The sequence below is a fragment of the Serinus canaria genome, chromosome 10 (assembly GCF_022539315.1).
Source record: "Serinus canaria isolate serCan28SL12 chromosome 10, serCan2020, whole genome shotgun sequence".
Classification (NCBI taxonomy): Eukaryota; Metazoa; Chordata; class Aves; order Passeriformes; family Fringillidae; genus Serinus; species Serinus canaria.
Window position 1 is genome coordinate 10,396,426 of NC_066324.1, and position 21,137 is coordinate 10,417,562.

Below are 21,137 nucleotides of genomic sequence, written 5' to 3' on the forward strand. Positions count from 1 at the left end.
GGCGGGGCGATGTAGGGGACATGCCCTGACGGGACGACGAGCGATCGGGGCGCCGCCTGCGAGGGCACAGCTGCGCCAGCGGAGCCGCCCGCGGCGGGTCGGCCGCGCCCGGCGAGGCCCCCGAGCGCCGCCGCTATGGCTGGGGCCGGGCTCTGGGCGAGCATCAAGTCCCTGCTAGGGAAGAGCGAGGACCCTCTGTTCCTGAACGACTCCAGTGCCTTTGACTTCTCGGACGAGGTGGGGGATGAGGACTTCCCCAGGTTTAACAAGCTGCGCGTTGTGGTGGCGGACGACGGCTCGGAGGCGGCCCCGGAGACGCCGGTGAACGGGGCGTCCCCGGGGCTGCCGTCCGACGATGAGTCCCTGCTGGACCGGGACATCGCCCTGCGCAGCGCCCGGGCCGGCCGGCCGGACCCCTGCAGCGGCTGCAGCAGCCGGCGGGAGCGCTCCAAGCAGAGGAAGGTGAAGAAGCGGCTGACGCTCGCTGCCCTCCTCTACCTCCTCTTCATGACGGGGGAGCTCATAGGTGAGTCGGGGGCCTTCTGTGCCGTCCCTCCGGCACGGTGCCTCCCTGCTTGTTAGGCTGCTGTGGCCTTGGCATTGAACCATCAGTCCTTTAGAGAGACCAGAGAGATGAGCTGCACTTGCAGAGAGTGAGAGGGAATAAAGTCCACCTGTATTTTCCTTGAAAGAATTTGCAACTTTCCCTACCTGAATCTCTCATAAATTCCCCGAAATGGCATAAGATATACAAATTTTTCGTTGTCTAATGGATTTTTATTTCTTCCTACAAGTTTTTAAGTTGTTTTTAACAAAGGAGAAGTGACATGAACAATTTCAATCACAGTATTTTTTAATCAACGGCCATAAAATCTTGCTGTACTTGCAGCAAGAGAAGAAGAGGAAAATATAGTTTTAAATATGACATTTACCATAATAATGAAAGTAACACTCGGGGTATTTGTCATTATTCACCAGATACAGCAATACACACTGCTACTTAGAACTAAAGAGACAAGTCCTGAGCTATCAACGGAAATCCAGTGGAGACATCACTCCCTTGAGATTCTTCATGTCCTACTGTGCTCTGGACTAGCATGTGCTCCATCCAGACATAAATCATATGAGCACAGTCATTTAAAGTGACAGTTATTTTAACACTTCCTGCTACAACATATAAGAATACCAGGTAGTTGCATTAAATTATTTGTGGCTTTTGTTAGTACTTGCAGAAGTATAGTGGGGTTTTACCTGAAAATGAGCTCCCATATAAGCACCTGATTGTTGGTCAGAAGAGTGAACCTATTGCTCAAGTTCAGCTTTTATTGCTCCCTCCCAACAGCTGTACTGTGCAGGATGAGGAGAACCTGTGCATGACACACCGACATTATACAACTGTGCTTTATCAAATAGGCTATAGCAGCATAGACTTGAAATAAAATGTGAGTGTCCTTGAGATGCATAGATTAGCTGTTAAATGTTATGCCTTTGCCATTGTCTTATCATTTTTACAAAGTTCAGTATTTATCTGTTAATCTCTGTTCACTTACTGTGTCCTGTTGCTATCTGTATTTTGGATACTGCCATGCCATGCAGTGCAAGTGTCTCTTGGGTGTGACTTAGCCTCCTGAAAAATGCTTTAATGTTCTCACCCACTGTCCCAATTGTGAGTTGTGGGGAGCACTGCACAGTGCCAGTACCTTGATATGAATGTTGAGCCAGGTCTCTCCATAGCAATTAATTGCTTTTAAATTTCTTAAATTTCAACATTCAAGTCTGAATCAGAGCTAATCAGATTAATTACTTGCCATAATTCAAACATACACAAAAAAATCAACTCATAATAACTTTCTGGAAGTGAAGATCAGCAGCATGGGATCTACATCCTTGTCCTGACTTCTGCAAATTGAATCAATTGAATACTTGTGTGAAGTGAGCTCATGCTCTTGGATGCTTTTGCTAGGACTACTGTGAACTGTGTTCTTAAGACAAACTTGTGCAAGATGGATCGGGAACAAAATAATTGCTAGAGGATAACTATTGCAGTTTGACCCACAGATGTAGGGGGAAAAACCCCTAAAAGAAATGTTCAATTTTTTTAGAGAGAGACCAGAATATTGACTGTGTCTGCATCAGTTTTATTTGGGGCCTTATTTCAGGAATGTGGGTTAATGGAAAAAAGTGGTTTTGCCTTTCAGCATGTCTCAGTGTGTGGCTGGTCATTAATAACAGACCTCAATACATCAGATTATGGCTAAGGCACTATGTGTCAAACCTCTGGGGATTTGGCTGAATGCCTCCATATGCCCCCTGGCTCCATGTTTTTTCTCTGGCTGAGATTTTGGTTCAGCATGAGCTCAGGTAAATTTGATAAGCAATAGTCTTGTATTTTAGGCTTAGACATCCTTTAACAGGAGAGTGATGTTAGTTGATTGTATCAGAGTTCTGATGTACACTGAATTTAGTTCATCTGAAGGGCATCTTACTGAATAATGTCTGAGCTGCTGGCAGGTTGATGCTCAAGTCACTGGGACCATTTTTGCTTGGGGCTGTGGATCCAGTTCATGCTGTTGGAGATCTCTCCATAGCTAGTGCAGTGAGAGCTCTAGAAATAATAGATGTTGAGAGTAAAAATACTCTGATCACTGTCACATCCTCTTTGTTCTTCCCGCTCAGTCAGGGCTTGAGCAGGCTGGATTTGTCCGTACAGGGTGTTAGTGCTGTACTGTGGACTCGTCCTCCTCAGTTCTGGGTGTGCTGTTTCCAGCCATATTTCGTTCTTTGGACACAGAATCAGACCCATGAAATATTCAGGCATCCATCTTCCACAGAGCATAAATAGAGGCTTTGGATATCTCTGTAATTCTGTGGATCTTGACCTGAATGACTTGTCACAGGGCAAGTAATAATCAGCAGAAGAGTAATTTAGAGATACAGCCCCCAAGTCCTGGGTCAGTGTCCCACCTGTTTAATTTATTTCACTCCAGCCCTGTACTGTTGTCTTTGGTTGGTTTCAAATTTCCAAACTTTATAAATTGTTCTGAAGCTCAGGTATTTGGGAAGTTCTGATCGTGTAGGATATTTTAACTGACTTCCTTCTGTGATCTTTGACAGATTTGAGTTTCTAAAAGAAAGGCAGAAGATTCTATCAGACAACTAATTTTTTCAGTAAAATCTTTCTGGTGTCTGTTACCAACAATGTCAAGATGAAGGAAATCTTGTTTCAGCAGCTTTTTTTTGTAAGATCTTGATTGGCATATTTTTTCCAAACTCATTACTTCAGCCTATCTCAGTGTTTGTTGCTTCATTTGATGACCAGTTAGATAACAATTTACACTTTGGGGAAATCATTGTGCATCAAGAAATGAAAAACATATTGCAAGTCCTAATTAGCTTTTCTCACAGGGTTTTGATGTTTTCAGTTATGCTTAGAGATTTCTGATTGATCATCCATGAGGAGAACTGCTATCCTTCATGGGTCACTGAAAACAGTGGTGAGCCATCAAGCTATTTGTAAAGGTTATAGATGTCTTTTTTTCCAAGTTGCCAATTGTATCTAAACAGCCCCTAGGCAGTACCTTTAACCACGTAATGAACCAATACCTTTAGAAACAGAGAACTTTGATTTGAGATTTCGTAAATGGCAATTAATGTTTTCTTAATCTACATGCTGCATTACGTTTAGCTTCAGTATCTGAATTCCTTCCTTATACTTTTATTTTGAAAATCTTTAGAAGTGAGAGGCTAGCTGAAGTGGAATTGAATCTTCTTGGATGAAGTGATTCTCAAAATAATACATATGAATCAACATATATACTGTAAATAATGATATATGTAAAGTGCTGAACTAAATGTCCTTACATATAAATTATTGTTTCTTTTCTGTTGACGATAAAAGAGGTTGAGTTGCACTGTCTAAATTTTTTGTTTTTAAATTATGGGAAAACACAAATTAATTCAGAAAGAAAAGGCCTAACTCATTTTAATCAAAAAGCTGCTGAATTGCTAAATCTTAAAAAGTCATTGTTTTTGAGCTGCGATGGCCTTTTGGAGAATTTCAGCCTCAGAAGAATTTGCCATAGAAAGTTCTGAACAATTGAAAAAAGGGGCTGGAGGAAAGGAGGTGTTTGAAATGTAGTGCATTTGGTAGGTGGCCACAGCACAAAGAGAACTGCAGTACAGCTGTGCTCCGTGTTTGGCTGGGGAGGAGAGGGTAGCTCTGTCTGCAGGTGTGTACATAAGAGCACTCACAGCCACACACACACAAAGGTTTTTTGACCAGTCTTAAAAGCTATCAGCCAGTTGTGAATTCCCCTTTGCTATTTCCTCTGGTCAGCCTCTTCACTAAGACAATTTTAATTGTATATGAAGATTTCTTTATTTGAAATGTTAGTTGGAGCCTGAAGCCTGCCAAATGGCACACCAGCTGCCCACTTTGCACAGTACAATTTACAGGCTGCATGACAATCTCAAGGTAAAAAGAGAAACCAAATACTAGCTGAGCTGACACTGAAGATTTGATCTTTTCTGAGATAATGGGCTTACCTTCAAGCATATGGGAGACAACACAGCCTGTCCTTGATTCCCGTCTGTATAAGGGATACTTAAGCAAGAGGTGCATTGTTTAAATCTCTCACTCATCCAGCAGCAGCACTAGCAATTGAATTGGAACAAAGATATTAACCTTTGATCTCAGGTTGTCTCAATGCTGCTCAATATTACAAGAAAAAATTATGGTAATCAATAACAAAGAAAAATGCTGTACAAGTGAAAGTCATTGTCTGCAATAGATATTGCAAGAACTTACACACTTCTGGCAGGATGGGGAATAATTAACGTTAAGTGATAAAATAATAAAAATAAAAAGAGGACAAGGGTAAATTTCATGGTCATTGAATCTATGGAGTTCTGTTCCTGTTCTGTTATGTCAGAGTGTTTAACAGATGTAGTTTAACAAAAGAATCAGTTGATTAAACACATGTGCAGTAATGTGTAGAGAAAAGATACAAAACTGTTTTGGACCTGATCTTGCAAACATTATGATGCAAGTAGTCTCTGTTAGAATAACAGGAGTGAATCCTTTCTATGTTACTCTTAATAGAAAGCACACTTGACTGCACTTTTAACTATGGTAGCTTTAAATTATAGCATGGCAGTTTGCTTGTGAAGGCAAACAGCCATCCATGTTTAGTGGGTATAAGAAGGGCTCTCATATACTATTCTGAAAAGAAATAACTGTAAGCTGTGAAAGAGGATATTATATAAAATAATTAAAAATTTCATGTGTCCTGACTTTTCCTATTATGTTTTCAGGTGGCTATGTTGCTAACAGTCTAGCAATTATGACAGATGCACTTCACATGCTAACTGACCTTAGTGGTATTATTTTGACCCTCCTTGCTCTCTGGCTGTCTGCAAAATCTCCAACAAAGAGGTTCACTTTTGGATTTCATCGCTTAGGTATGTAGCTATCAGATTATGCTATTAAAGAGTATTTTAAGCAAAAACTGTAAAGAGCACCTAATTCTGGAAGAACAGGTAGCTAGAAAGAAAGTAGCACAAACCTAAGAGTTGCTTTAACTGAATCTCAGTGTCCTTTCACTGGCTATTGGGGATACACTGTTTAGTTGTATTGCCACAAGTGAATAGATTAAAAAAACCAAAAAACCAAACTTGGCCAAAAGTTTGACAGCAGAATTCATTCCCTGGGAGCAAGGCAAGTCCCTCCATTTCTGTGGAACTGGCACTTAGCAGATTCGGAGTTAAATTCTGAATGCTTGATTCATCTTCCTTTTTGAAGAGGAAGGCTGGGGAATTGAATTCATGATGACATTGTTGGTGCAGGAGCTGTGCATGTCAGCCCGTGGTTGTTCACAACAGATTATTGCCAGTGCCCCGGAGTTAAAAAATCTTGTTGACTTCAGCAGAATTGTGATACTGGAAAAAGGTCCTATTCAATGTGAAAAATTACATTTTAATCCACAACTAAGAAGTTATGTAGAACATATTATTAGAGAGCTCTGCCCTGCCAGAACTTGTATAAATCAGTATTCCTCTTGCATTCCCCAAACCACAGAAAGCCGAGGTCAAAATGCCCCATGGTTTGCAAAATACAGCAAGTTACTTAACCTCTGTCCAGTTTAGGTTTCTCTAAAAAGAAGTATAAACAGAATTATGGACTAACCCTTGGAAGAATATTTTCAGGATTTATTACTTCATGTTTGGAAATGTAATGATCATAAAGAGTGTTTTCATGTGGTTGCTAACTGGATATAATATACAACTGCAGGTCTGTAGACATTTTAGCAAAAACTTCAAAGTTTCTTTTTCATGAAATAGATAATTTCTAGTGTCCCAGTTTTCTACCTGTTTTCTATAACACTCTACAGCATACATTTTTCAAGGAATTTCATTCTTGTGTAGTCACTATTTGCAGTTCTTATTTTGGCTGCTAGAACAGCAGTAGAATTCAACAACTCCATCACTCCTTGTCATTTGTCATCAGTTAGTCACTAGTGCATGAATGCATAACTCTGTACACTAGCTAAGCTCTTTGGGGCTCTAGCAAGAAAGCATTAGCAATGCCAGCATTTCCCATTACAAACTTTTCTTTCATGAAGTTTTAATTTTGTGATAGGAGCTCCTCTCATACTGAAACCTGACCTTGCAGGTATGCCCCTGGCATTTGCTCATACTCTCCAGAAGGATGTTAGCATTTATACATACTTTAACCCTATTTCAAAATAATTTGGGTAGTTTACATGTCTTTGTAACTTTTCTAAAATCAAATAGCACATACCTTGAACGTGCCTAGCTTAAAACAGGGGTTTATCTTAAAAAAAATAAAAGGACCTTACTTAATCATTAAAATATTATTCAGTTCTGTAAATTTTTGCTGGCTTTTCAATTAATGCGAAAGAAGAAATCCCTGAGGATTCCTGCCACCTCATTTTCTGTATATTTTTTTCTTTCCAGTTTACTGCCAGGAAAAATACTAGTCATATACTAGCCTGACTGATCCAGTGGTGGTCCATGGGCCAGATGAGGCCCATAAAATTAATCTGTACTGCCCTTCTCTCTAGGAGCAGCCTCTCACTTCTGCAACAATTGCTCCTCCTTTTCTGCTCCCAGTGCCAGCAGGTTGTGGAGTGGAACAGGTTGTGGAGTGGAAATACATGAAACCCACCTGGAAGCAGCCCTGAGCAATGAACCCACTGTGGCTGACCCTCCTTTGAGCAGGACTACAATTTCCAGGGGTTCCTTTTCACTTCAACCATCCTGCATGAGTAGCAGCAGTGCAGCTCTCTGGATGAGCAGGAGAGCCTGGGGCTGGGCAGAAGTTTCTCTGCTGCAGGAAGGAAGAGGAAGTGAGTCAAAGCTTTGCCAGGGACCCCCAAAGTACAGAAGATGGGATGGTTCAAAATTACTATAGACAGTATTTTTAAAAATCACATTTGTGAAATTTATTTGCCTGATTTTAGGCACCCAGTCTGAATGCTGTGGCCTGAGGGCCCAGTTTCACACATCAGTGAGTGCTGGCAATAGAACAAAGCAGTTTCTAGGGTATATCCTTGTTGTAACACACTTTTTCAAGTAACCTATATGTAAGAAGCTTGTCAGCAAATAATATCAGTTCAACAATAGTTTAAACTTCACAAGAGAGATGTTAAAACATGCCAGGATGTTAAAAGTAGGGTACAGATTGGGCATCTGTCACAGAAAAATATGTGGATTATTTGTTTAAAGCTGGGAATATGTGCAAGAACTGTCTCATGACTGACCTGCTCTGCATTAAGTTTTAAGATAATCCATACATTCAGTAGGCATGAAAACGTTCTAATGAACAATGTTTCTGGTATTTGTTATCATTTTTGTTTGCAGAATGATGAATTTCCAATTATTCCCATAAATATCACTTTGTAAAAGCAACAGACCTGTTAGTTGTCTAGTCAAATTCCAGAAGGAACTTAGCACTAATTTTCATTTATTTGAATTCTCTTTGAATACATAATATATAAGTTCCATCTTCAGTTTTATTCCCTTTTCAGTAGTGAAAAGGAAGCTGACAGATTCAGGAATAAGTTAGAAAAGTGAAGACAAAATAATGGAAACTGCAGTAATGTTAAAGAAGAATTAAATTCCTGAAGCCAAGAATAGTTCAGTTTCCCCACCAAGTGCAGATACCTCCTTTTCAGCAAAAACACTGAGCAGATTTAAGCATAGATATGGAACCTGGCACTCATCCATTGCTGCAGAGACAATGTTAGTAATGACAGAATCAGCCAGTCCACTGAGACTGTGCACAGTTCATTTCACAAGAAGGGAGAGATCTCAGCACAAATCTACAATGCTGGCATGACAGTGACTCTGGAAGAAACTGCAAGGAAAACACTGGTTTCCATTGCAGAAAACATGGGTTTAGATTGTAAAAGCACACTGTATTATTTCTCTGGTAAATGCTAATGTGCTATGGCTTCACAAGTTTTTAAAAAAGCATTCTGGAAAACTTTCTAAGCAACGTATTGTGTATTTTTAGGACTGTTGCCCTGAATAATCTGCCAGCTTTGTAAAGATAATTTCCATTTCTGTGGATATTTCCAGGATTTTCAAGTTGCTCTAAAATCATCTCAGATTATGACAGTTGACTTTCAGAGTCTTGTTACTGCCCGGTAATGCTGTTCCTCATCCAGGCATTGACACACTACCCAGCAGCTGAATGTGTTGGTGTGAGTTTCTTCTCCCATAATGATGTTAATAATTCAGTGCATGGATCAACTGATCTTGGTGACATTAAAATGCTGATATAGCTGCTTGGGTTTTTTTTCTGTAATTCTCAATAAATAAAATTAAAACACTTCTGTGTTAGAGAAGACATCTGCAGTAACCCAAGTTGTACTTCAGGCTGACAGATGGAAAGCAGAGGAAGAAGAGAGGCAATTCTCAGATGAGTATTCTTAGAGCTATGGTACAGCCAAGGGCAGAATTTTGCCCTTACTGGGGAATAAATCAGGGCAACATGTGTGGAACTAGGGGGAAGAACAACCATTGCAATTCCAAGTAAATTAATTCCACCTCTGATCTTTGAGTTCACAGAGGAAGGCTGAGATCCCAGTGATCCATCTGGCAAGTGACAGTAATGAGCATTATGCATAATGATTACAGATTACTCAGGCATGGCTGCAGATTTATATGCAATACAATGGAGCAAGCATTAAGGTTTTCCCAGGGCTTTTTGTAAAGCCCTGTATTAACTTGATTATAACTGAGACAGTCTTTAACTGGGCTAATGTTTTCTCTGTCAGCTGTGTTGCCTTTCTTTTTTTAAGTTTTAGCTGCTGCAGGTGATAGTTTTCAGAATACGAAGTTAGAGGATAAAAGTACATTTATGATAAAAGCAATCTAGTGGCCCATTTGGAAATACATATTTTCTTTATAATAGGACCTTAAAACTGTAGTGTAGACTCATCCTTCTCAGGTTTGTGTGCTATTACCAGCACAATTTCATGACTTGACTACTGGGGCAACACAAAAGTCCCGACCTATAAAATATTTAGCCCTATTTACCTCCCATCTGAACAGCAGGAAGCTTGTAGAGAACTGGAACCACTTTCCACAGATGTAAATGGCAGCAGAAAACATAGGACAATGAAATACTAGTTTTTATTAGTTTTCTAATTTTTATCTTTATTTAGATATATGTTTCCTTTTGAAAGTCCCTGCTGATCAGATAAAATTCCTATGCCAAAATAATAGTCATAATGCTTTTGCTTTTTGTGAAATAATAATATTTGGTAAATATTAGATAATGTTAGAACAGCGTATCACAGCAATACAGAAACACATTAAGCAAGGCTTTGTAGCTCAAATCTGCCTCAGATAACATTTATGAACATATATGTCAAGGAGCTTAGACTGTAATGTGTGACAAGTTTGTACTGTTTAACTTAAAGATTTCTTTAACTTTTTGTAATTTCTTCTCCATCCTAAATAAAAAAGGATATATAACAATAATTTCTAAACCCAACTTAATACTCTGGACAATTAAAATCAAGGTTTCCCTTATTTGTGGGTAGGCTGGTAATGTTTGAGACACCTGTCCTCCTCATCCCTGGACAAGGCCTTTGCCTGTGAATTCTCAGGCAAATGTTATGGTTATCTGAAGAAGTCAGGATCATCACTTGGGCAGAAGTTTTCAGAGAAAACATAATTTGAGGTATATACTGATGACAGGGACATGTGAAGGAGTTTATTAGAACAAACTCCATTGTTAATCCTATTTTACAAGTTTTATTTATCACACAACTTGTTTGTTTATATTAGCTATGATATGGATAAAAGTAGTTAAAACAAGGCCCTGTCCACATTCTAATTTGGAAACAGAAATGGATCTGAGACATGTTTTTATAATGTTTTTTCCTTTCTGTTTGCAGAAGTACTGTCAGCCATCATTAGTGTACTGCTGGTCTATATCCTTATGGCATTCCTGTTGTATGAGGCTGTTCAGAGAACCATCCATATGGACTATGAAATAAATGGTGATATCATGCTCATCACAGCAGCCGTCGGTGTTGCAGTTAACTTAATGTAAGGTCTTTCTCTCCATTAACACTCATCAATGTATTGCTCAATAAGCTGCTAATTCATTCATGGCCTCTAACTTTGTCATGGGATGTAATTTTGCTGGACATCTTAATTTTCCCAAATAAGACGAGAACTTACACCGAGTATTATTTTTCAATTATTTGGTTTAAAATGAAAAAACCCTGACAAATCCTACCCACCCAACAAACCTTAAAGCCCATTTCTTGAAGCATTTCTCTTCTTTCACTTTCAGAATGGGGTTTTTGCTGAATCAGTCTGGCCACCTTCACTCCCACTCCCATTCCCACCCTCACTCTCACGCACCTCAGCCGAGCTCTCCGAGCGCAGCGCAGGGCAGCAGCCACGGGCACAGCAGCCACGGGCACAGCAGCCTGGCTGTGAGAGCAGCGTTTGTGCACGCCCTGGGTGACCTGGTACAGAGCATTGGGGTGCTCGTAGCTGCCTACATCATCCGCTTTAAGGTAAGGAAGGGCCTCTCCTGGAGGCACGGGGAATCTTGACAGTTCAGCTCTGGTGATTAAAGTCAAAAGAGGCCTGTTTTTATAAGTTATTAAAAATAGCTTTTTAATGATATTTTATTATAAGCTTCATACATCATGCAAAATAAGCAAAACTTATTTGCTATATATTATATATACTGTAACTATTCAAACTTGGAAACTTGGAACTAGAAGTAAGTGTGTCTTCTGAGTCACATTTTTGTAAGTGATCTTGTTTTCATACATCCTTTGACATTGTGAAATTTCCCTTTGCAGCCAGAATACAAGATTGCTGATCCTATATGTACATATGTATTTTCCATACTGGTGGTTTTTACAACAATTCGAATTCTGTGTGACACGGGAGTTATTATTCTGGAAGGTAAGATCTGTGCCCAATCTGCAGTACTTTACATGGAAAATACCAGTTTTCTTGACATTATGATCCTCATCTCCATATGGATTGTACCTGGAGACCTGTCTGTCTTGCTAGTTTGGTGGTTCTTTATGGCTCCTCTAAATTGCAGCAGTTTTAAAGTGTCTTTGACTGTGGCCAGAACAACACAAGTCCTATATCTGTACACTCTTTACCATCAGAGATGTAGATGTGAAATGTACAGAACTTTCTTTTGTGTCTGCAGTGACTCTCAGCTGAATCAAGTGAACATTTGCCCAGACTCAGTTCTACACTCTCACTTTTGTTACTTGTACAGTTAAAGTGAGTGTGAATGCAGGTAAAAGGAGGTACCAAGCATAGGCAAATGGCTGGACATGTGGTTCATGCCAGTCCTGTCTTCCCCTTTCCCACAAGTGCCTTTGTATTACTTGTGTGTATCTACTGTTCCCATAGGGGAAGCTGCAAATTAAGAGTGGTGTAAAATGCAGAAAAAAAAAGGGGAGAAAAATCTGAACGTGGGCTGAAGGATCTTATCTTATGTGACATAAAGAGAAGCATACCAGCAACATCCTTTGCTTTATCACAGCTTACATGGCAACTATTACTGCTTGATCTAGTACTATTACTTTATAAAGTGGAGATGTTAGAGTTGGGAGAAAAATCCTAGGTTTTAGCTGCACATTCCTAGCTCATGTGAATTACCATCAACTTCACTTTTATTATGTTACAAGGTTAAATCAGAAACCTCAGAATCTTCAGTCAAGTGCTTTTGCTGTGGCATAAGATTAAAAAAAAAATCCAACAAAGTAGAAGTTCAGTGAAAAGGCAAAAATGATGAAATTTACAGCATCCTCAATTAGCTCCAAGGCAACAGATTTAGCTTAAGAAAACAGATAAGACAAACTAATGCTGAAGAAAACAGACAAGACAAACTAATGAAGTATCAGATTGCAGATATTTTGTGTTGTAGCTGTTTGCATAGGTATCCCCATTGCCATAAAAATCTCCATAATAATGATGTCATTAAAAGTGATGGTATGTTGGCTTTATGCATACTAGGGTACTTTTCCAACTCAAATTCAGAATTTCCAGAGAACGGACTTGTGTTTATACTGGAAACTATCAAGGCCCTTGAAGTTGTATCAACTTTAGCTATTAGCTTTAGTTTCCTCATTATACTAAGAATGCTAAATTAAAAAATTAAATAGTTATCCAAAACAAGCAATGAGATTCTAGCTTTTAATATATAGATTTATAGGGCAGAATGGAAGCCCATCACAAGTATGATGTAGATACGAGAATCTGAGTCCATTTTTCCTGGGAAAAAGAAAGCTGTACAAATACCAGACAGTTAGCTAGTTATTTATCAGCTAAATAATTTTTGATGGTTTCCACTAGAAGGAAAATTTTGTTTCATGAGACAGTCCTAGAAACTGAGCTTTCAAAATAATACTGGAAATAATGTAATTTAAGAGACAGTAAGACATCAGGTTCAAAGAAGTCATGTAAAAAGTTTGAAGACATTTGAGAAGTGAGTGGCTGAACTCCTCATAGTATACATAAAGAAACTCCAAAAAACTAGCAGATAAGCAATAAAAGCTACTGAAGCATCAAAACTAGTCAGAAAGACTTTATTCAGTGCTTGCATTAGTTTTTGACCCAAGTTGATAGTCTAAAATTTTGATTTTGCCCTTTGTACAGAAAAAGGATGTGGTGGTAAGGTAGAGCTGTGCTGCTGAAAATACCAAAAGGACTTGATCTCTGATTTGCAGAGAGGACACTCTGTAAAACACAGTCCTCTGTGTTGACCACTGCACATGGATTACTGTAGCCTGTGGACATGATTCCAGGTACCTGAAAAGCAGTTTCAGGAGACAAGCCCTTGCTTTTTTTTTTTTTTTTTTTTTAACAGATTTTGACCCTAGAGTCCAGCCTAAGCAGTTACTAAGGGTTAGAAGCCGCAGTGAAGTTGCCAACAAAAGTACATCATTGCAAAGGATCAAATGTTGGCTGTTGCCAAAGTGTGGATTCTGGACAGGACAGATTCCATTGAGACAGCTCTGCAATTCCTGTACAACTTCTGTATCCATACTGGACTTAACAGGCCCATTTCCTATTATTTTCTGTTGATAACATGGAAGTTACTAATCACCTCCAACAACACAAATTCTAATTTCTTTGACATTGAGATCTGTTGTGACATTTTAAAGGCTACTGAGACTACAGAAGACAGAATTAATTTTATCTTGTGTTTGGTATCACAGGAGTTCCAAGACACTTAAATGTGGATCGCATCAAGGAAGACTTGATGAAAATTGAGGATGTTTATTCTATAGAAGATTTAAATGTTTGGTCTCTCACTGCAGGAAAAACAACTGCCATAGTCCACTTGCAACTAGGTAAGCTCCTGGATAGCATAATTCTAAATTAAATCCAAGTTTAGGAAAGACCCCACCACTTCCTCTTCATATTGTTATTTAAATTGAACCACGAAATATTATTCTGGGGAAGGAAAATCTACTAACTCTGGTTTTGTACAGCAAGGAATAGAACACCTTGGCCAAGAAATTCATAGTGTAAATGAAAACTGCAAATAAAATATGTTCATACCAAACTGTCCAGTACAGATTCTTTGGGTAGGGAAAAAAAAACACCACAGAATTTCTCCTCAGAAATTTTCTTACATGTTTAGGGAAAGAAAGAGCGAAGTTCTAATGGGAAACAGTCTAACATATGAAAAATAAATGTTTTGCCAAAACGTGCTGATTCAGACATCTAACTATACTATGAATATCAGTTCTTAGTAACAAAGCTCAAGTTTTTTGGGGAAAAGTATCAGACACACATAGAGTTCTATCAAGAGAGGTATAAAATGATGACTAGAGAGTACACAGTGACCACAAGAACAATATTAAATTAATAAAGTGTGAGCAAAAATTATTCTCTTTGGTGACACTGTGATAAGTTTGAGTACATTTGCATTGCTCAGGTTTCTTAAGGAGTGAATTTATTCATAATTTTCTTAATTTTGCAGTTCCTGGTAGTTCTTCTAAATGGGAGGATGTTCAGTCCAAGGCCCGGCAGCTGCTGCTGAACACGTTTGGAATGTACAAGTGCTCTGTCCAGCTTCAGAGTTACAAACAGGAGATGAGCAAAACCTGCGCGAATTGTCAGAGTTCCAGTGCCTAATTTCATATGTTTTGGGAACTGCTGCCTTATTCTTTACCTTGTGTAGTCAAAGACTGAGAGCAATAAATGCAAAATGAAAATTATCCAATAGTAACCATTAATATGTGGATTTGTACCATGGGACATGCAGCAGGGAGAACTGGTGCTGCAAAAAGTGCAGTGGTTGCCCTACAGAACATGTATTTCACTCTCTCTGTTGTACTGGTTCATTCAATTTATTATGGTTTTTAGACAAAGCTGGTTTTGGATTATTGTTTACAAACTGGAACTTGGCTCTGCAGATACCTCACGAATTACAGTCCAATATTGTCCTTTAAACATTACGTACCACAAAGTACCTGCGCTCCAAAAGGAGCATCAGATATTCAGTATTTCAGTCAAAAGTCTCTAAAGCTGATCATACCAGGGTTGCACAATGTATCATGATCCCCAAATTCATTATTCAGTATTTTTGCAATAGTAATTTTCAGACAGTATCTCAAACTATTAACACATACATTAAATTGAATTCTCATGGAAGCTGTCTCTTTGGAGACAGTGCAAAATACAGAATTTCCTGTACCCAGACCAGAAAGTTAGCTTTAATCTGGGCATTCAGAGATCCAGACAGGAAGATCCTTGCCCAGACTTCTGGTATTTATCTAGAGACCCAACACTGGACCCAAAGTGTTTTAAGTGATCAGTTATCTTTAATGTGTTTTAGAATAGGATTTATACATTAGAAACAGGTTATTTATTTTATAAAGTTTTGACTTGTAAGAGGAATTTATTATTAATGATCTTGAATGTCTAAACTATCATTTGATTCACATTAAAAGGCCAGTTGATTAGCATGCATGCTAATTGTAATTAATAAGTGTCCTGTAATCGATAATTTTTTCCATGATTGTTTTGTTTTATAAGAAAAGTCAAATGATAGAAGTGCTATTTGACTTGGAAATACTCTCAAATGCAATCTACAGATATGTGCATCTAACAGGAAAGTGGGGAGCAGAAGTTTTAGACATGCACAATTCCATCCATCACAATCTCTGACCTTTCATCTTTGCTTTAAGCACAGTGTGGCAGCATCCTGACAGGAATGCCAGTGTGATTGCAGTTCCCACTACTTAGCTTATGGATAAAGCAAAATCCAAGCAAGCTCCGTAACCTAAAGGTGTTGGACAACAATATGGTAACAACCTACAGTGGCAGAAAGGCCCTTTTGTATTTACAGAGAGGAGGCAATGTGGAAAGACTGTATTCATCTGGACAGCTCAGAGTCCACAAAGTGGAACTGTTTGGCCTCATTGTGGAACCCCTGTATTCTGAATGTGCCCAGGATAAGAAATCTTTACACTAAGCTACCATACACCTACAAGCCCAGAATTAACCTGCTTCTGACGTCAGTGGCATTCAAGAAGCTAAGGGCAGCAAGAACATGATCTACAAAGTTCAGAAGATGCCAAGATCTTGGCTTCAAATATTTTTTGTTTATTCTGTACTTTCACTTTATGCAGAACTTCCACTGACATGAAAAGTAGTTCTCTGTGTGGATCAGAAAGGAAAGCTTTTGCCCAGTTATGGTTACTGTGATATTCAGCTGTGAATACTTCATCTATTTTCTGTTTTGAAACTTGCTAGGGTTTCACATTTTCATAAGGCTGATTTGGTGGTAACAATTTTGGCTTCTTTTCTTCCCTTTTTGGAGGTAGGAATCACATGATGAATTTTTATTGATGAAAGCTGACAGCGCATTAGGAATCTGGACAGAATGCACATAACAGCGGATTGTGTTTGTATCTGTTTGGGCAAGAAACAGGAACACTGGTGTACAGCATGGGAGTGTGTGCAGCTGAAAAGCAGCACTGTGCTTGGTAAGGTAATGCTGCAATACAAACACTATCATTAATTAAGCCATATCACAGTTCATGAAAAATGTGCATCCCATCCTTTCAAATTTACTGGAAAAACCCACAAACAACAGTTATTTTGCACATACTAATGCTCAAATGGGTTTTAATTAAATTGGGGTTTACAGTTGATGTAATTAGATGTTGAAGTACAGTAGACATGTATTGTATTTGCAGGTTTTTAATAATTTACTATACATTTGTTTAATTGAAAAAAAAAGGTGTGTTGTTTTATTGTGGGTTTTATTAAATCGATTATTAAACTTCACATTGTCTTATAAAATATTTATTTGTATTTCTCTCTTTCATCATCTTCGCATTCTTACAGCAATCTGATTCTTAGGGCAGCTGTGTTTTGAAATATCTGAACACTCTGAGCTTTAACTCAGTTTGCAGATGCTATACATAGAATTAATTAAGTCTCTTATTCAGAACAATTTAAGACTTGTGATTTCACATGCAATAATTGCACTTCAGAAAGTATAAGCTGACAAAGTATGGTGAAGGATCATCATAAAGCAACTGGCAAAATATTCCTGAAACCCTACATTCACCCTTGAGGGGCCCTTGCTACCAAGGTCTGTAGACTAGAAGTTCAGAGAAAAGGCAACAGAAGATGGAATGAGAATAAAGAATAAAAGAATCAGTAAGTTTTTATAGATACTTCAAGATTGTTTTCAGTATCAATTTAGAGAAAAGGGGCATTATTATAAATATGGTCTCATGTTTTTCCAAGCCAGATTCTTTAATGTGGCTAAGATAGTTTACACACTCTTACACTATTCTTTTCCTTCTAGCAAATCCTCTGCCTGAAATGAAAATGCATATACTTGACAGAACTTCTTTCTAAACAAAAAACTTCCAAGATCCAAGCAGGTTTCCACAATCAGTATCCCTGGTTTCCAGAGCTGTGCTGGAATACTCTTGCTGACTGAACAGATGAAACCCTGAGAAAATTCTGCCATTTCTGAAAGTCCACACTGGGAGAAGGTTTTTCCTTTTTAAATTGGTGATTGTCACCCATCCTCTTCTGCACAGATACAGTTTTGATGACAACCTACTCATATGAGTCAATAAAACATTTCCATATGAGTAGACTGCAAACCCTCACATCCTACTCTTCCCTTCTGAAGTGTTCTTATCCTAAGAAGAAAATTATCAGAAACATATTTTGTTTCTGAATGTTTTCCTTGCTTAATTATGTGGTTTGGTTTTTGTTTTTAATTGTGTTGACATTTTGTCTTTTCAATACCAGCAGCATTTCTTTCTTCACCAGCAGAATTACCATTTAAAATGTCATACTTGAATCTGGTCTTCAATTATCTCACTACTGTACATATCTGCTATTTCTTGCAGAATCACTCCCAAGTGGCAGAGTGACTCAGAAAAGCAGAAGGCTGGCATTTAAAAGTAATTTTCTGACACAGAAGCAAAAGCCCCAGAAGAAACCCATCAAATCATGACTGGCAAGGATTCTGTTCAGGTATTTTGGTGGGATCTCATGAGGACACTGCACTGAAGCTGCACAGGGCAGGGTTGTTAAACATTATTTCTCCCTACAAATAACTGTAAGTGTAACAAACAAAGATGAGTAGTTGGGTAAAAGACATGGTACATTCTGCAGCAGCTTCCTAGTCCAATAAACTAATCCATTGCCAGAGAAGAAGTTCCCTTGGGATCTCAAGAGAGGGGGACAATCCCCTGGAAGTATCCAGCTCATTTCCCTCTATCCAAAAGGGCACTGCCAAGGTCTTTTTTCTTGCTGGCTGCTCCAAACACATTCAGTTTTTCCAGGAGTGAGCACACATATCTCAAATGTCATGTTTCAACAGCTCTTTGCATTATGCCACTGCTCTCAGTTTCCCCTCTCTGTTTTCTTCCCATATTCTGTCCTCTCCACAGTTTCATTAATAATGTCTAGCTCACACTCTGGGCACCTGCTGCTTACAGGGTCACCAGGAGCTTCTCTCACTGCACCAGGGGTGGAACACACCCCAGGAACTGTGCTGTTCAAACACAGGCCGCCTTTGCCCGAAGATCATTTCTTCTTTCATCAATTAAAAAAAAAAAATCCTTCTAACCAAGTTGTTAATTCACAGGAAAGACCTAATCTGAAAGCCTCTAGATTTCCTTTCTACCATAAAAAAAAAAAAAAAAATGTCCTCCACATTCCCCCCTTAATTTCCTTTCCAGTTTCACTCTCTCCTCCCCTCTATAACAAAGCGTGCTGGGCACTGACAGTGTCTGTGCTCTGGAGCTGGAAAATCCCCTACTGGTCTACTCTTATTCCATTTTCCACAGCTGACTGCTCTAGGAAGGACCCTATATGCTCTTTCATTCTCTGAAATACCTGACACAACTTTGGAAGCTACTGGAATAAATATGGATCCTTTCCATTTTCTGTTTTGCAGCCATCACAGCAATCTGCTCTTAAAACACACGTGTAGCTGCCTTCTGTGTGTAAAGCTGTAACATGATGGTATCCTCATCATTATATTTGCTCTTTTGAGTAGTTTTGCTCTTTTATCTCTGTTTTCTCTCAGTATTTCACAGTTTGAAAGCAACTGGTGCTAAATATGCAGGATAAAATAACTGCATTTATCACAGCAATGAAGCATTTACACCTTTTATGGCATCAATTTATATAGGGAGAAAAAAAGCCATTTCATAAGCAAAAGTACAATTTTATCCTTAAGATGACTGTTTCATGATTGCCTTATTATTATACACGGTAAAAAGATAAGTTGTTTCTCCAGGACCATTATCAGCCAGTACTTGAGGGCACATAAATCATCAGTGTTGTCTGTATAGAGTGTGTTCTGCATTGTTTTACATAGTAAACTAAGTAGTGATACACACAGGGATTTTTAGTTCAGCTGATGAATAAACAAAAGAACCCAGATGGCAAGCAGACTAAAAATTTGCATTTATCCCAGGTACATTAAGAGCTCCCAAGTCCCTGCAATCTTTCTATTTCTTTTCCCAAAGCACACACAAAGAAATTATTTAATAAATCCCTAAATGAACTGATGAAACATGAACTTAAAAAACCAGTTACCTAAGTCTAGTATCTGGCCTTTTAATTGTTAAACAGAATTTTTGAGAAAAACACTGTAAACAAACACTTTGATAGTTAAGATGGTGCTCTATAGTTCAACGTAGCATACAAGTATTCTGCATTTTTTTAGAGATTTCTCGTGCTCCTGTTTCCCCTGGGAGAACAAGTCTGACACACCTGGATGGACAAAGGTTCTCCTCACCGGGAGCCTTGCAGGGCGTTCCCGGCTTTTCCAGACGATGGCGCAGCGCTCCCGGCGCTCACCAACAGCCGAGTGCTGCGGAGAGCCACGGACACTTCCCGCTGCCAAGGGAATGGATTCTATTACACCTCCTAGAAACGTCATATTAGTCAGTAAAGAAATAGCAACACAACTCCAAAATACTCCCGCTCCCCCTAAAATAAACCCCACCAAACTCTCTTATTTTTTCCTAAAAACCCACAGGAGATTAAACTTTTTAATGGACGCAATAAGGAAAAGCACAAACCTAGCACAGACTGCCTAATCAATTACTGGGAAGGAGTTTAGACACTTCTTGAAGGCATATATGGGTAAATACCACGGAATGCAAGCTCCAGTACTTTCCTCCAGTTACAAACATCTAAGAAAAAAAAAATCAAATGAGTAGAAATTAGTTGAGGCTACAGGTATCTGAAATGTAATTAGTTATAGTAATTAATATTAATACTTAACAAGGTAAGTTATCATGCAAGCCCTTTGTTTCTATGAAAATAAGTATTCCTTCTTTGGGGTGCTGAATTCATGTTTCCAGGACAACAGATGCTTCTATCTGAAACATTCCTGACTGCTTTTTTCTGAAGAATCAGAGGACACTTTCAATCAAAAACATAAACTGAGGGAAACAATTTTTGTTTCAAACTAGGCAGGTACAATTATAAACGACAAATATTGTTGTGTTTACATTCTGTAATTGCTAGTATTAAGGTGGTTTTGGATTTAGTGGAACAGACTTCAGAGAGAGAAAATACAGATAAGGGAGGCTGATGAACTCAGACCTCAACATCCTTCCAGTAAAGTCTTCTTTCATTTCTTGAAGCTATTAAGCAATTCTGTATTTTCTAAGCTACTGCAGAAGAGCCACACCTTAAACTGGAAATAGAAATTGCCCAACCAGTTACATACTGGTTTCTTTCTATTTGCTTGAAACAGAACCTAGATGGAATAAATGAGGATGGTTTTCAAGCAACTTAGCTTCCTCAACTTGCCACAGAGCCAAGTTCAAGTCATACAATAGAAAAATCAAAGGACAGTAACTCTCTGCTTATCAAATGTTAAAGGTTCATGGGCAGTTACCTGTAAATGAAGATATGTTTTAGATGTGAATAGCTATGCAGGATATCTCATTATATTAACTCTATTAACTGTCTTTGTAAAGAAGCAATGAAAGCAGAATATTTTTCTTCCCCAGACTTACTATATCTGAGATTGCTCTGAGAGGAGGATCAAGAGAAGAGCTAATTCATAATTTTAGCTGTCAGAGCTAGAAGGAAGCTGCTCA

At 38.7% G+C, this 21,137-nt stretch overlaps 2 protein-coding genes across 6 annotated transcripts in view; one reads left to right on the forward strand and one right to left on the reverse strand.

Annotated features, from left to right (window-relative positions):
* SLC30A4 (solute carrier family 30 member 4) lies at positions 1 to 16,844 on the forward strand. 3 transcript variants are annotated; one of them, XM_050978645.1, is made up of 8 exons: positions 1 to 526; positions 5,314 to 5,460; positions 7,083 to 7,367; positions 10,431 to 10,584; positions 10,835 to 11,063; positions 11,358 to 11,463; positions 13,743 to 13,877; positions 14,513 to 16,844. In XM_050978645.1, exons 1-8 carry the CDS (start codon positions 136 to 138, stop codon positions 14,665 to 14,667), a joined length of 1,602 nt encoding a protein of 533 aa, XP_050834602.1. In that variant the 5' UTR covers positions 1 to 135; the 3' UTR covers positions 14,668 to 16,844. The 3 variants fall into 3 exon arrangements, with proteins under 3 accessions (XP_050834602.1, XP_009088387.4, XP_050834603.1); XM_009090139.4 differs by lacking the exon at positions 7,083 to 7,367; XM_050978646.1 differs by lacking the exons at positions 13,743 to 13,877; positions 14,513 to 16,844 and adding an exon at positions 13,391 to 13,723.
* Positions 7,204 to 21,137, reverse strand: part of C10H15orf48 (chromosome 10 C15orf48 homolog) — a 23,487-nt gene continuing 9,553 nt past the window's right edge. The window contains exons 5-7 of one of the 3 annotated variants that reach the window (XR_007778462.1): positions 20,106 to 20,219; positions 19,795 to 19,920; positions 7,204 to 7,348 (exon numbers count right to left, since the gene is read on the reverse strand). The gene's annotated coding sequence lies outside the window, so the exon portion shown is untranslated. Of the gene's footprint in view, positions 7,349 to 19,463; positions 19,951 to 20,105; positions 20,220 to 21,137 lie in introns of those variants that run through there. The other 2 variants (XR_003944886.2, XR_001990421.3) reach the window with 2 other exon arrangements.